Below are 16,398 nucleotides of genomic sequence, written 5' to 3'. Positions count from 1 at the left end.
AATGTGCCTAGTGCAACTGAAGGGCTTAACTTTTTAAAAAATTAATTTAAAGTAGATTTAACACCTGAAGCAGTGTAAAAATGTTTATATTGATCACACACTGAAATGATAGTATTGTGGATATACTGGGTTAAATAAAGTATTATTAAAATGAATTTCCCTCCCAAAATGAATTTCACTATTTTTTTTTCACTTTTTAAAATGTGACCACTAGGGATATTTAATATTTTACAATTGTGGCCAACATTGTAATTCCATAAGGCAGCACGACTTACGATATTTTTCAAGGATCAAATGAGATGGATGTTCTGGTGTTTGGGGATATCTAAGCTCCAGACAAATTATGGTTTCTGTGGCTCCCAGGTCCTCAAGGGATTGTGTTTTCCACAATGCTCATTCTAGAAATAATAATGTGGATAATCAGTAAAAGAGGATTAAAAATTACCCATTACCCCACCACCCAAGCATAGCTACTGTAACCTCTCTAGTGTTTTCTCCTGTGCACTTTCATGCGAGTTCACACAAGCCACCCTGCTCCTGGGGTCCTCACAAAAGTCACTTCAACAGTGTGGCCGGAAAGCCTGAGACTTTGACCCCACTGGTCAATGGCAAGACCTTGAACCTCCTTTCTTGTTACTCTGAGTCCCTGAAGCGCCCCACGTGCACAGGGTCCAGGCTCTCCTCTGAGCAGCTCCTGGCTGCTGAGCCCCAGCCAACACCTGCGTCCCTAGCTACTGGACTAGACAGGCAGCTCACCTCCCTCTCTGCTGCTCACCTCCCTCCCAGCTGCTCACCTCCCTCCTGCCTGCTCACCTCCCTCCCAGCTGTTCACCTCCCTCTCTGCTACTCACCTCCCTCCCAGCTGCTCACCTCCCTCTCCAGCTGCTCATCTCCCTCCCAGCTACTCACCTCCCTCCCAGCTGCTCACCTCCCTCCCAGCTGCTCACCTCCCTCTCCAGCCAGTAGGAAAACCCCTCCCATTTTGGAGGTTCCGGAGGGGAACTGATTCAGGCCCCAGTGATAGAATTCCTTCCATGTTTCCCATCAGCCCTCCCCTTCCAGAGTTCCTGGGTCAGGGCTCCCTTGCTGTATCTGGAACCTACTCTCCTTCCCTTCCCACATCTGGGTCTGTCCCCGAGCTGGTAGCGCCCCTATGTTAGACCTCTTCTTCCGGGTGTCTTGGAGGGGCCCTTTGCCCCTGTCTGTGTGCACCTGATGGGCGCTCTGTCGTGGAGGCTCTCGCGCCCCCACCCCCCGCAGAGCTGTGGACCCTCTCTAGTACCCTGCTTTCTCCACCTAACGTCAAATATGAACATCTTTCCAAAGGCACCATCGCTTTGAAGGGCTGCTCAGAGCCCTGGGTGGGTGTGCTCACATTCTGTCTAATTCTGCTTTGGCAGATCCTTAGGGCAACCTAAAATGCTTGAGATGAGAGATGCTTGCTCTCACAGCTCCCAGTGTCGTACCCTTCCCGTATACCTCACCTCGATGTGGACTAAGGAGTTCTTAGGTCTCTCTTTTCCCACAGCCAGCAAATTCGGCTGGATGAATGGTACTGGACCCTGCTTTTCCCTCTGCCCCCCTTGGCCTGCACTCGAGGCCACCCCCACTCCCAAGCACATCTTATCTATCAGCCCCCATATCACCATTCCTCATGGGCTCTGGCCCCATGAAACAGCACATACTTGCCAGCCTCTCTGTGGGCTTACTGCTGTCTTGTTGCCTGGGATATCTGCTCTACCTCCTCATCCTCCTCATCCTCCCAAGGACCAACCCAATGCCTCCTCCTCCAGGAAGCCCTTCCTGACTCTTCTAGCTGAATAAAGGTAGCGCATCCTACCCTCTCGCTTATGGTACTCATATGACCACCTTGTTGCGGGGCTACTTGAGTCCATGTAGACCTGAGCATCTGACTCTGTCTCCTTCTTGCCCTCCTGCCACACACCAGGAGCAACATGAGGTTGGAGAGTGATTTGGATTTCCTCCTCTGGACACAGGGCATGGCACAGAGTGGGCCCGCACTAAAGCTTTAAACAAATACATAAAGGGAAGAGGATAGGCCTGGCATCAGGGCCTGAATTCTGGTCCAGCTGGCCACCAGTGCTCTGTGTGACCTCGGGCAGGTCCTCCTCTCTGGGCCCGGCTTCCCCATGAGCTGAAGCAGTGGGATTCGGCTGTGGGGGGTTCTGTTGTGTCAGAGAGCTGTTTGGCCCTGGGCTGATGTGCTGGCCTCACTCCAGGGATAATCTCTCTCATGGATGATAAATGCAGGGCAGCCCCCATTTCCCCTTGCTGACACAATCCCATTATGAGCCCTTCAGGATTTATGTCTGAGACCCACCCCCAAGCCCATCACTAACATATGGCACACTGGCAGACAAGGGATGAACGGAGATTGTAAACATTCATTCATTCGTTCACTCCTTCATCAGCAAACTGCTACCAGACTGCATGCTGGCTGGGCTCTGTGCCTGGCTCTGTGGACCCAGCACTGAATTCAGACCCAGGCCCAGTCCCAGAGGCACTTTCAGTAAATAGGAACTCGGTGAGGTGGGGGCTAGGACAGAGAACAGCGTGGAAGCCTAGAGAAGGAGCCTTTGCCCCAGCCAGTGGTCAGAGAAGGTTTCTTGGAGGAGGGGACCCTCCAATTATGTCTTAACAACCCAGGGAAGAGCAGGGTACTCAAGGCAGCAGCTACAGCCTAGGTGGGGAGAAGCTTGCCATGCTCAGCTTGAGGCTGGATGCTGCCTGCGTGCAGTCTAATGATAAGAGGAGCAGGATGGGGAAGGATTATCTACTTTTGTTTACATGATTAAAACCAGACAAATACTTCCTTTATCTGAAAGAATGAAAGGGCTTTGGGGAAAAATCCTTTTGGCAGCAAAGCAAAGCACAAGCCTCTGCATCACTAATCTCTCCACCCACCCAACCAACAGCCATAACAAGAGTAGCTCTGGGGCTGACACTCACCCAGTAGGCAAGGCTGGCAGGGGTGGGGAGGAGCCAAGGGCAGAGAGACCCACAATCCCCCTCAACACAACCTCCCACAATGAAGAGGACAAAGGAGAGTCTGGGCCCAGGTGGCCACAGAGTGGCACCTCTCAGAGAAACCACAGCCCCATTTCAGAGATGGGCCCAAAGGTGTCCCACAAGCAGTGGGCAGAGCCGGGACTAGGGCCAGCCCAGGGCTCTGACTCATTCACATTCAGTAATTCACTCAGTAAGTCTGCAGTAACCACCTACTGGGTGGCGGCGCCGAGAGCTCCTGCTGCACGTGCACTGGGGATGCACAGAGAAGTCACACCTGCCCCTCTTGTCTCGTGTCCTCAGTCTGATGAGAGAGACTGGTAGACAGTGACAGAGGCCAGGGGCTGTGGAAGCCCCAAAATGGGCTCCTAACCCGGGGGAGAGGCAGGTGGCCCAAGGAGACTTCACCAGAGAGGTGACACTGAGCTTGCTCTTACCTAGTGAGTAGCAGGCAGTCCAAGTGGAGGAACCTGGTAATAAGACACCAGACACGGAAACGGCCCTGGCAAAGGCCTGGAGGTGTGAAAGGCACGACTGGGGGCTGGGGTGTGGGCCAGAGGACAGAGCAGGAAACCAGGCTAGAGAGGCCAGAGGACGGGATTGCTGGGGGCGGGGGACTACATGCCTGCACGGGCACTGTGAGGGTGCAGGGCAGAGTCGGGAGGGGTGTGAGTGGGTCCACCCGAGTGCCCCCCCCACCCCAGACCCTGACGACCCTGACCCACATTGCTCTCCCAGCCTGATGTCCGGCCTCGCCTCCCTGGACGCCAAGACCTCCAGCCGCCTGGGCATCCTCACCGTGGCGTACTACCTGTGGACCACCTTCGTGGCCGTCATCGTGGGCATCATCATGGTCTCCATCATCCACCCGGGCGGGGCGGCCCAGAAGGAGACGATGGAGCAGAGCGGGAAGGCCATAATGAGCTCAGCCGACGCCCTGCTGGACCTCATCCGGTAACTCCTGCCACTGACACCTGGTTGGGGACGCCATGCCTGGGCTGGGGCCACCGGCCCCGCGTGCCTACCAGAGGCAGCCTAGGGCACGGGGAGGGGGTGCCCAGGGTCCGCTCCTGCTGACTTGTGGCACCTAGAGAGGCCGCCCTGTGCCCTCGCCCCTGTGCCGCCCGCCGGGTTCACACCGCACTGTCTGCCTCCGTCAGACCGGAGCACCTGGAGGGCAGGGCACGAGCCAGCTCACCTGGGAGCCAAGCCCCAGCGCGCGGCCTGGCACCGAGTCGGCATTAGCGGGCTTTTGCTGACTACCCAGCTGCTACTGGGGGAGGCCAGCGGTCACCTGCCCGCCTCTAACCGTCTGTCTTTTCCTGATTGATCCTCTTCTTGGTCCTCTTCGTGCAGACAAGGGAGTGAGGCTCAAAGAGCTGACTTTTCCAGGGCCATCCAGCGGGCAGGTCATGGAGCCAGGGCTCCTCCTGGGCCTGACTCCAAGGGCTGTGATTTTTGCCCTGTGGTGCCCCTGCCTAAGCCTCATGGACGCTGTAACCATCTGTTTTGGGGATCTGAGCCCTGCTCCCAGGAAAGGGCTGTAGACCCAGCAATGCATTCAAGTCCGAACCCCTTTTCCCAAGACTCTGTACGGGCCATGCCCCTCTTCTCCATCACTCATTCTCTCTCTTGCCAAGGCCCACCCTGTGCCACGCACTCGAGCTTGGCCCTAGTCCCAGAGGAGGGAAAGGTGCATGGACAGACACAACAACACGGGGGTGGGAGCCCCGATGTGGGAAGCGGGGCTGTGGTGAGTGCAGAGAGCAGGCTCAGGGGAGGCCGAGCTGCCCCAGGTAAAGGGGGTGGTGAGTGGCAGGGCTGGGGAGCCAGGAGCCCATTCTTCATGAAGGCAAAGATGTGCCAAGGTCCTGAGCTGAGAGGGAAGGTAGGGGGAGAAATCCTCACCCACTCAATCTCCCTGCTGGGGAGGGGAGAGTGGACAGCCACTGCTGGGGAAGTGAGGGGGTCATATCATGAAAGACAATGTGACCCAGGCTGAAAACTTGGTTTTATCCTAAAGGGCACAGAAAATGGGCTCGAAACACAGAAGTGGATGATCCCATTCAAAAGGCTCACTCTGGCTGCAGAGTGATGGGGGGCATGGGTAGGAGGGGAGAATGGCAGGGATGGGACCCCGATCGTGGCCAGGGCACAGGAAGAGGGCAGACGAAGGCTGCTCAGAAGACAAACCCAGCAGGGGACGGGCAGGGGCAGAAGGGAGGAGGGGCTGGGGGAGGTGGGGTTACTGATCCCAATGGCCAGGACGCCCCACTGGATCACAATGTGGTCACTGAGTCACAGAACAATGCCAGAGCAGGTATGGGCAACCTGAGGAAGGTATCCACTGGTGGCTGGCTGGTGGATCTGAGTCTGGGAGAGTCTGAGTTAGAGACAGAGGTTGGGAGGCTGCCCATCACGGGCCACCATCACTCATTCTCTTATCCAGCATCCAATTTGTTGGCAAATTCAAGATAATATCCCAAACCTGTCCCTTCTGTCCCCCTGTGCCACTCTCACCATCTTCCAGACCACTATCACCTCTCACTAGAGTTGTCCAACCCCATCACTCTGCTTTCTCTCCACTTCCCTACGGCCTGTTCTCAGCACAGTCGCCACAGGGATCCCGCTCATGACTCACCACATGTCAGCACACTCTGCGGCACTCACTATGGCCTACAGGCCCTTCCCTCTTGACGCCTCCACCACACACGCGCTGGCCTGTGACCTCCAACTCTCCCTCTCACCCTCCAGCCACGCTGGCCTCCTGCTGCTCCCCAAATGTGCTTAAGATCCTGTCCTAGTGCCTTGTCCTCATCACTGCCTCTGGCTGGATGGACCTTCCCACAGGTGTGCATGGCTCCTCCCCTCGTTCCACCTCTGCTCTGTGTCACCTCTTCAGAGGGACCTCCCAACCTCTGTTACTCTCTCTTCATAGCCTTTATTATTACCTGATATTATCCTGTTTTTTTTATTTCTTTTGTGACTCTGCAACTGGAATAACATATGTTCCACGAGGGCCAGATCTTTAAAAATCTGTTCCCTGCTGCATCCTGGAGCCTAGAACAGCTCAGAGGAGGTGCGCAGTGTTTGCTGTATGCAGACCTGGGATACGGGGCCACCGATGCGGTTGGGATCTGAGCCGTGAGAGGAGACACACTTGCACGGGGGAAGGTGCCCGGGGTGAGCCTTGTCCCACAGCCACGTTGGAGGTTTGCTTGGATCTGACAGAGCAGCAGCAAGCAGAGGGCCAGGAGGAGAACTGGGACAGCAGACATCCTAGAGTCCAAGGGAAGAGGAATTTCGAGAAGCTTCATTTTTAAAATCCATTATTTCTAAGATTTGGTGGTTATGATTCATCCTTTCTTGGATTCTATGATTCAAAACAGTCTTTCCTCGTGGTGGAAGGAGCTGGTGCCCAGGGAGTCCCCGCCCTCCCCACCAAGGCCTCCCCTGCTGAGGGGCTGAGGGCTCTGGATCTCACACACGTGTCAGAGTCAAATGTTCCAGGAGTGGCTCCTGCTCTTGGTTGCTTTTCACGTGGTGAAAGTTGATCCTTCTGGTTTCAGGCTTTTCCCCAGTTGCTCTCAACCCCAAGGCAAGTTGTTTTGCAAAGCTGAGTGAGTGGTTGAACATCACTGTCACCGTTCCTTAGTCAGAGAGTGCGGCTGCCGAGAGAGGTCACATGCTTCCTGGGACAGGGAATGAGAACCTTGAGGATGTGAGGTCTTGTTACAGTTCTGCCAATAAGGCACAGTGTGGCCCTTCCAGGCCTCAGTTTCCCCAGTGGTTTTCAAGATCCCTTCTAGCTCTGTGGTTCTGAAACACAAAGGCCGACAAACCAGTGAGGAAGCTGCAGGGCATGAGCAGAAGCTCCTAGAGGTGGGTTCTAGGAGATGAGGTTGGGAGGACAGTGCAGAACCCAACCTTGAAGATCTTGCACCCAGGCTGAGGGGATTGGCTGCTATGCTTTAGAAATAGGAAGCTGGTGAGTTTGGGAAGGATGAATTGGAGCAGGGCAGAGTGGTCAGGATGTGACTGGAGGCAGGAGGATGCCCCATTTGGGGTGCAGTCACTCCTCCATTCACTACCTGCCCCCCTTTTAAAAGATTTTATTTATTTATTCATGAGACAGACAGAGAGAGAGAGAGGGGCAGAGACACAGGCAGAGGGAGAAGCAGGCTCCACGCAGGGAGCCCAATGTGGAACTTGATCCTGGATCTCCAGGATCACACCCTGAGCCAAAGGCAGGCTCTAAACCACTGAGACACCCAGGCTGCCCTGCCCCATTTTTATAAGGCACCTGCTCTGGGTGAAGACGTGCCGAGAGGGGGCAAATGTAAGTCCTACCCCAAATTGTCCTCTGTCTTAGGACAGACAGATGAGAAGAATGCATTGGACAGAATTTCCTAGATGCTCTGACGTTCTGAGAGGCTGTGCAGAAAATGAAAACACGAGGAGGGCGGGTTCCTGGGGCACCTCACCCTCTCTGTGGCCCAGAGCAGGTGGCTAGCATGTGTGATAACTGAGTGAGGACAGGGATGGCCTGAGCAGGGAACTTGGAAATGCGGGCAGGTGTGACACATGAAAGGTCAGAAAGACATAGGGGCCAACCGAAGAGAGGAATGAGGCGGTAGGCATACCTCAGGTCCAGGAAGATAGGCTCTTCCAGAATCATCTCTCAAAGATGATTCTGGAGGAACACAACAGGCCATGCCCCCAGACAACTCATGGAGACATGAATTCATTTCCAGGGCTAATTCGAGCTGGGCCCCTTCTTTTTTTTCAAATCTTATTAAAACACCAGAGAGATGAGGTAATGAGTTGGCCCTATTTATAGCTTTCAGTTACCCTCTCAGGGGTGGGATGCAGCTCTCAGGAGCCATGCTTGGGAAGGAACAACCCCCACCTAGGGGTTGGGAACATGGGATAAGGAGCAAGTATGGAACGTCACAGAGGGGACTCAGGACGGGTATGGAGAGGAGTGGCACCATGGCCCTGCCCCAAGTGACGTGCAGGAAGGCCCAGGCCAGAGGGTGTGTGTGCTTCATGGGCATGGCTATTATCGTCTCCCAAGCACATTCCATCCACATTTAGGCCACCGGGAGTACAGGCTTCATGGGGCAAACAGGAGGACTTCCCGTGGGCATTCAGAGTCAAAAGAAAATGTTGTACATTTTTCTGTTTAATAGTCAAAAGTATAATTCTTCATTAAAGTCTGCAGGATAAGTTAGTTGATTATTAATATGAGCACATGTATGAGTCAGGAGTTGCCGTTGGCCGCTAGTTAAGAGAAACCCGGAGCAGCAGAAGCTGAACTACGGTAAAGGCTTTCACTTTCTCGAAATCAGCAGTCCAGCGTGGGCAGCTCATGGGCAGCAGACTCCCACGGCCCCCCTACCATGCTTAGCACTTGGCTTTTATTATCAGTATGTCCCATGGTCCAAGAAGGTTGCTGAAGCTCTAGCTATTGCACCCATGTTCCAGGCAGAAAGAAGGCAGTTGGAGGAAAGGACCAAAGGGTCCTGACTGAGTGGGCACCTTTTCAAGAGTTTTCCAGAAGCACCACCCAATAAGTCCCATTCATCTCCTGGGCCAACCCTTTGGCCAAAGAGGCTGGGAAACAGGGTTTGATGGCAGAGCCCGTAACAGGCTGGGGCTCCTGTTGGTAAAGAAGGAGGAGAGATAGAAACCTGGAAGGCAACTAGCTGTCCCTGCCACAGCCCATGTTTTAAATCATTCTAATTTTCAAGGAGATCGTAAAGAGATGTACCTCCTAGGTGTAAGCTCCATCTGATCTCCTACAACTTGAATGTTCCTAGTTTCTGCTCTGGCTAAAGCAGACTTCCCTCCAAGTTTCATCAGAAAATCACCTTGTAAATCCCTCACACCTCTGGGGTTGTGCCCAGGAGAGATTTTCAAACTATGAACCTCTGGCATCATCCTCTCTGGTCATGATTTCCTGGGGTCTGATGGACTGGTGCGTCCTGGCAGCATGTGCCTGGCAAGCCCCCAGCGCTAACCCTGGCTTTGGTGTTTCGGGTCTGCTTGATGTCAAACGCTCTTGCAGGCAGCTTCTATTCGGGTGGCAGGAATCTGCTTATAACTAGAGGGGGAAACGCCTCATTTGAGCTTATGAGATCCCAGTCCCTGATCCCTGACAGCTTCTTCTCTTTCTTGTGATAAAGCTGAAATGAATGGGAAGAGCCACGACCACTCTTTCCCAGTTTTCTGCCTTGGTGGCTCATTCTAAGCACTCTTCCTCCTGCCATTTGCTTAAACTGAACCTATATGTTAGCAACAGTGGAAAAAAAATTATAGTTTACACTTTCCAACAGTGGCTGCTGGGGTATAAGGTTAAGAAATAACACACACCCACACTCTTGTATAGAATTCCAGGTATGTACGAGCTGAGTCTTAAAAGAGGTTTGCCAAGAACAAGAGTGAGTGAAGGCTGGTCCATGTGGCCTGTTTAAGAAAATACAAGCACATGAACAAAATATTTGTCAGTGTCTCTAAATTAGAAAAGATTCCTAGAAGTGGATCCTAAAGACAAAGTTGCAATGGTTTTAATGATTTTAGCTCCTCAATAAGAATTGCAAATTGCCTTACAGAAAAGTTGCTGCCAGGAGGTGGGAGAGGGGCAGGGGAAAGGGTGGAGCTTGTCACCAAACGTCCTCAGCATTGAGCATTGTCATCTAAAAATTCTTTACCAATTTGGTAGGTGAAAATGTCTAATTTATTGATGAAGATCAACATCTTTTAAAAAGCTTTTTTCCACTACTTACGTTCCTTCCTTTGCTAGGTGAATTGCCTGTCCATGACTTTTCAATCATTTTTCTATTTTGGTTCTAATGTTTTTGTGGTCCAATTACTTATGGAGCAAATATATACACTGAGTTCCTGTTATGTGTCAGGCACTCTTCCAGTTGTTGGAAACACAGTAGTGAACAAAACAGAGATCTCTGCCTTCCAGGAAGCTGATGTTTTGGAGAGAAGAGACAGTGAAGGAGACAAAGATGACTTGTAAAAGCTCTTTATAGATTTAGGACGACAACACTTTGTCACATAGTTCCCCTTGTTTGTCATTTGCTTTATGATTTTATTTGTATTTGGAACTGTCTAAAGAACTTCTCAATTTATTTAACTTCTTATTTTGGCATAATTTTAAGTTTACAGAAAAGTTGCAAATATCGTAGAGAGAGTTCCCGCATACCTTTCTCCTAGCTTCCCCTGATGTTAACAGCATACGTAACAATGACACAGATGTCAAAACTAAGAAATTAAATTAGTACGACACTGTTAACTAAATTACAGACCTAGTTTGGATTTCACTGGTTTTTCCACTACTCTCTTTTTTTCTACCCCCAAATCCAACCCAGGATACTATGCTGCACTTAAGAAATTCTTAATTTCTACATAGTAAAATCTATTGATTTGTTTATTGATCATTTTTTTCTTAGAGGATCCTTCCATATTCTAAGATTTGAAAAATATTAACCTATATTTTCTTCTAACTTTTTATGGTTTCATTTTTTACATTATTTATTTCTTTAATGGAATTTATTTTGATGCAAAGTATAAATAAGAATTTTTTTAAAAAAATAGTTGGTTTGGCTTCATTATAGTACTCTATAATGAATTCTTCCTTTGCTCACTGATCTGTGACACAGCTTTAATCAAAAATGAAATACTTAGGGGTGCCTGGCTGGCTCAGTTGGAAAAGCGTGGGACTCTTGATCTCAGGTCATGGGTTTGGGCCCCACGTTGGGCACAGAGATTACTAAAACAAGTAAATACATTTTTTTTTTAAATGAAGTACTTAGATGTACTAGGTTCTGTTTTTGGGCTACGGGTTCTGTTCTCTTGATTTTTCTGTTGACAGCTGTGTCAATATTGCATTTTATTTTATTTTATTTATTTATTTTTCAATATTGCATTTTAAATTGTATCTTTATAGTTTATGTTCTTATCTGGTGGGATAAGACCCCTCCTCCCTTAGCTTTATGAAAATAATGTTAATAAGAATTATGATCTCATTTACGTGCCAGGTCATGTGTTGGGCATCCAGATAAGATAGGACCAACTGAGTTTTCAAGGAAGCCAGTCTGTGGGGAGGCAGACCCGTGAGCCCATGCCACACTGCAGCACACTGGAACATAGGTGACTCCCAAGGGGACGGTCACAGAGTCGACCATCAACCAGAGAAAGTGTGGCCTCCAACTGACTGGAGTAGGAGTCAGAGAAGCAGGAAGGACCTTCTAGGCAGAAGGAACAGTGTGGACAAAGACCTGGGTGCTGGAAAAGTATGCAGTATCTCTAGGGAACTGTATGCAACTAATGTTGGAGTGTTGAGTACTAGGGGTCAGGAGGTGGAGTGGGGAGTGGCTGGTGGTAAGAAGAGAGAAAGCCATGGAGGGAGGTGGGCTAGGTCATGGAAGGCCTTGACTGGCTGCCAGGGGAGGTGTTCAGATGACCCCACAGGCCCTCCTGTCCTGGGCTGGGGAATTCTTCAGTTACTGACTCTCTTCCCAGGAACATGTTCCCTGCCAACCTGGTGGAAGCCACATTCAAACAGGTGAGTGGGGTCCTGAGGCCAGGGGGGTGGGCCAGGCTGAGAAGTGTCAACTTTACCCACCAAGTCTCCCTGCCTCCTGGAGAGGAGGAGAGTTGGGGAGACCTAGACCCTTACAGTCTCCCATGGCCACACCCCTGCCCAGGGTTCTAGCTTCTCAAGAAGAGAAGCGACAGTGGAGGGAACCCCCCCCTGCTCTAGGGGCAACACCCACGCTCACACACACCACCTCACTGGGGGCTCAGGTAACCCTGCCCTCAGTGTACAGCCCCTGTCTCCAGTGAGGAAACCTAGACTCAAGGCTCAGGAGGACTAACGGATCTGCCCAAGATCATACTGCTAGTAAATGACGGCGCTGGTAGGAAGACCCAGGCCTGTCTGGCATCTAAGCCTGTTTTTCCTTTAAAATAATACTTTTTTCCCCATAATAAGAATAGCAATAATATTCAGGGTAAAATATTAGGAAAATGCTAGAAAATATGAAGCAGAAAATAAAAATCATCTCTTGTTCCAGGACCACACAACAGTGGTTGTAGTGGGTACACTTCTAATCTTTTTTCTTTGCCTAAGTATGTTTTGAAAAGATACTAGTAGAATAGTAGTACATAGACAGTATATATCTTGCTTTTCTCCCCACTCCCATTATATCATGAGCATTTGCCCTGGTTATTAAGTGTTTTTTAAAAATACAATATTTGCGGTGATGTAAGAGCCCATGCTGCACGGGGAGAGAGGGGCTGTAATTTATTACCATCCCCTCCTTTCAGTGGGCCTCTAGGTTGTTTTCAGTTTTTCCTTTTTGGAAATTATGGTAAATATCCCTGTGTGCCAATTTTTGTCTGCCCTTCTAATAACTTCTAATTCTTTTCCCCTCATAAAATGTCGACTGGTTGGTTGACAATCCAGCAAGCACTTCCCGATCCCCTTGCTGGGCCCTGACTGGGATTGAGGACGCAAAGGAGGAGGTCAAGGGTTGGAGAGGAGGATCCAAAATAAGGAGCTGTGAAACTTTGAGCTAATCACTGTATCTTTCCTTACCACCTGGGCCTTTATCTATGAAATGAGCCAGATGGTGATGTGCCCCGAGGACTAGGCTAGAGAGTTCTGATTTTATTCCAGTAGTGATGGAGAACTATTGAAGGTGAGAGAGAGAAAGACTGAATGTTGCTCTACTTCATACCTACCTGGAATGTCCTTTGTCTTTTGGTGAACTCCTACCCACCCTTCAAGACCCAACTCAAATGTCCCTTTCTTTGTGAAGCCGTCTGACCCCCTGAGGCAAAGTAAATCCCTCCCTCCCCAAAGCTCTCAGAGCAGATTCACGTCTGGTTCATCTTTGTGTCTCTGGCATCCACCCCAGCATGTTCAATGTTGGAACAGTGATGCCAGTGGTAGTGGCATGGTAACAGTGGTAATGGCCACATCAGGCATGCCACACACCAGGTGCTGTTGTAAACATTTCATGTATGTTGTCTCCTTTAATCTAATGAGCTAGATACTATTGTTATCCCATTTTACAGATGAAGAAACTGAAGCACAAAAACTTGAGGTCCCATATATCTCCTGAATGGTTACCCCACTCCACTGCACACCCGGAAGGCTTACCTTATGGACACCGTGGTGTTGGGAGGATAGAAGACTCCCTTGTTTGGGCTCCTAGTGCCGGAGAAATGAGAGGGAAAGACCCAGGGACACCCTGGGGCAGAGGAGGGAAGGGAGACAGTGTGAATACTCAGTTCCTCCCAGCTGGGTCCTCTTCTCCTCTAGAAGGCTTGGGGCTAGTTGAACTTTTCAAAGAGAAGGTCCAAGGTTCCACCAGTGGCAGGCAGGGCTGGCTGGGGAAATGGATGCTTGGAAGGGATAGATGGGTGAATGGAAAAATCATCTGGGTAGAAGAGGAGATGGGTAGAGGGGAACCCAGTGATGCAGAGAAGGAAGAAGAGGGAAGAAGGGTTGGAGAGGCCCATGGCTGGGTAGTGTGTCCATAGATGAAGAAATCTCAATTTTCTTTTTTCTTTTTGGTAAACACTATTGTCAATCAAGTAGTTCTTGACCACATACAAATACACCTCCAGGATGTTATTATTGTTGTTGTTGATGATATTAAGTACAACATTTGGCCCTGACTCCGTCCTGGTTGGGTGTCACCCACTAGTACCGCACCAAGACCACCCCCATCATCAAATCCCCCAAGATGGCGTCGGAGGAGGCCGCTCCCCGGCAGATCCTCATCTATGGGGTCCAGGAAGAGAATGGCTCTCGTGTTCAGAACTTCGCCCTGGACCTGACCCCACCACCTGAGATTGTTTACAAGTCAGAGCCTGACACCATCGATGGCATGAACGTGCTGGGCATCGTCATCTTCTCTGCCACCATGGGTACGTGCTGCCCTGCCCACCCCGGCAGGGGCCTGGAGCCAGTCCCTCTCTGCATCTATCCTTCTCTACAACCCTGTGTCCACTAACATTAGTAACCTTGGAGTCTCCCAAGTTCCAGGTTTCTTTCCTATCCAGGGGAGTGGCTCAAGTCCCCCCTCCATGGCCAAGGGGTGTCTCTAGCCCTGCCCCAGCTGGCGCCCATGTTGCTCACTCCGAATTCTCCATCCCTGGATGCTCATTTGCCTCCAGGGGCCCCTTGGCCCTCTCCCAGCAGCCTGTTCCATTTCACTGAGGTCTGGGGGTACTGGGGCAGAGTGGGGGGGGTACAGTAAAGAACAGGAAAAATCTAAGACTCATCAGTCAGCACCATCTCTCTCCCTCTACCTCCCACAGGGGCTTCTCACCGGCCATTCTCTCCTCAGGCATGTCTGTGTCATTTCTCCACCCACAGTTGGCCTCCCTGACCTCACTCTCCCCTTTACTACTTTTCTCGAGGTGCTGAGACCCCCAACCATAGGCTAGTACCATGAAGCTGGTAAAGCTTAACTTGCAAAGGCCCTTTTATACCTTTTTACAAAAAGAGAAAAAGGAAGTAAGAGAGAGAGAGAGAGAGAGAGAATTCTTTTTCTTAAAGAGGGCCCCAAACTATGTAAGTTTCAGATCCCACAGAAACTTCAGATGCCTCTGCCAGCAGTGCCCCCTCCACCACCACCAACACACCCACAAAAATCCTTTTCCTACTTGGGGACAAGCCATCCAGAACATTCCAGATCATCAGTCCCCCTGTCTTTCTAGACCATGCCAGAGGTCACTGTGAGTTTTATTCTAAAATTGTCATCAACCTCTTCATCTCCACCCTAGGCCAAGGGCCTGGAAGGGCCTCTTATGCCTCCCTGACTTCACAAGGTTTTCCCACCATCCTCCTGGTTGCTCACTTGGGAAATCCAGGTGCTGTTTTCTGCCTTGGCCTCTGCCCCAGCCTGCATCCAAATCTGTCAGGTCTACCCCAGAAACCTCTCTCAGAGCCCACATTTCCCTCTGCCCTCCACCACCACCGCAGTTCAGGGCCACTGTCATCTCTCACCTGGTTTCTGCAAGAGCCTCCTGAAGATCCCCTGTCCTTTGTGTCCCCCTCAGCCGCTGGCAAACTCCTGCCCAGGGCCTCGGGGCTCTCCAGTGCACTTGGAAGGGGCCCGAGCACTGTATGCAGCCTGCGGAGCTCTGCACGATCTGGCCCAGCCTGCCCCGCAAGCTCCCCTGCTCCTGTTCTCTTCCCCCAGCCACACTACCTTTTCGTTTCTGGAAGGTGCCTCCCCAAAGTCCTTCCCCAAAGCCTGGCTGCTCCTGACCCTTCCTCTCCCCTGCACCTTTCCCATCCTTGCCAGGCCACAGGTCTATCTACATAAGCATCTCATCCTCAGCAAAGTCTTCCCGGCCAGCTGCCCAGACCAGTCAGGTGCCCCATGTTCCTTCTTAAACATTTGACCCTCCTGCAGTTATCGATTTGTTTCTGTGTCTAAGTTGCACAGAAGCAGGTGTAAGCTCCATGCAGGCAGAGACAGGAAGAGACCCTTGGACTCAATTCACTAAGCGCTTACTGAACATGTGCAACTGTCCATGTGTCAGGGCATATATGTTTGTATATGTGTCCAAACAGGTCTGTAGGTCTGTACATGTGTGTCCAAGTCAGTGTGTGCCTGCATGTGCCTCAGTGCCTCAGTGGGTGCCCGCATCTGAGTGTGAGCGAGCACACTTGCCCAGCTGCTCTAAATGGGGCTTTCTTTGGTCCCCTCCACGTAGCCTCCTCTTCCATCTCTTCCCTAGTGTTGAACGTAGCTGATGCTAAGTCCTCATTGGCCTTGACTATTGCAGGAGGCCTACAGCCACACCCTGAGGTACCTCTTGGGAAACTAAGTGGAGACTGCTTCAGGCAGGACTAGCTCGAGAGGGGTTGGCACTGATAGGGGACTGGGGGATCTGAGCTTAGCGGGGCTTCCACAGGCCAGGTGGATGGGGCTAGGCTATGTTACCTCCAGCGTGGGCCTCTCCAACCCACACCAGCAGGGCTCCCGTGCCATCCTGTCATGTGGTAGCTATTCTGTGGATGGTGTGGGTCTGGGGCTTCCTGGAACAGGGAAAGAGCCTCTCTCTGGAGCCTCATAAGCCAGGGTTCAAATCCCTACCCTCTTCTCCCTGGCTGAGTCAGGTGATGAGTCCCCGAAGCACCCTGTGAGGAAGCTTTCCAAGGGCAGCCACAGAGTGGGGACAGCTGTCACTCATCACTGTTTCAGAAGTGGCCTAAGGGCGCTCACTTGCATACAGCTCACCATGGACACAAATGAACCCCCCACATAGGAGAATGACAGAGGCTCTAGGAAAGCCTTTATTATTCATTCCTTTTTTCTTTCATTGATTAGG

General features: G+C 51.1%; 2 protein-coding genes across 5 annotated transcripts in view; one reads left to right on the top strand and one right to left on the bottom strand.

The window, feature by feature from the left end:
• SLC1A7 (solute carrier family 1 member 7) overlaps positions 1–16,398 on the top strand; it is a 43,242-nt gene that overhangs the window by 19,781 nt on the left and 7,063 nt on the right. For 3 of the 4 annotated variants that reach the window (XM_077891802.1, XM_077891803.1, XM_077891804.1), the window contains exons 3-5: positions 3,766–3,981; positions 11,563–11,605; positions 13,758–13,980. In XM_077891802.1, the coding sequence (XP_077747928.1) occupies positions 3,766–3,981; positions 11,563–11,605; positions 13,758–13,980 (482 nt within the window). Of the gene's footprint in view, positions 1–3,248; positions 3,547–3,765; positions 3,982–11,562; positions 11,606–13,757; positions 13,981–16,398 lie in introns of those variants that run through there. The other variant, XM_077891805.1, reaches the window with a different exon arrangement.
• PODN (podocan) overlaps positions 6,028–16,398 on the bottom strand; it is a 42,265-nt gene continuing 31,894 nt past the window's right edge. The window contains exon 11 of the mRNA XM_077891797.1: positions 6,028–6,846. The gene's annotated coding sequence lies outside the window, so the exon portion shown is untranslated. The remainder of the gene's footprint in view (positions 6,847–16,398) is intronic.

Source organism: Canis aureus, chromosome 3 (assembly GCF_053574225.1).
Source record: "Canis aureus isolate CA01 chromosome 3, VMU_Caureus_v.1.0, whole genome shotgun sequence".
Classification (NCBI taxonomy): Eukaryota; Metazoa; Chordata; class Mammalia; order Carnivora; family Canidae; genus Canis; species Canis aureus.
This window is presented reverse-complemented; position numbering and strand designations above follow the sequence as displayed.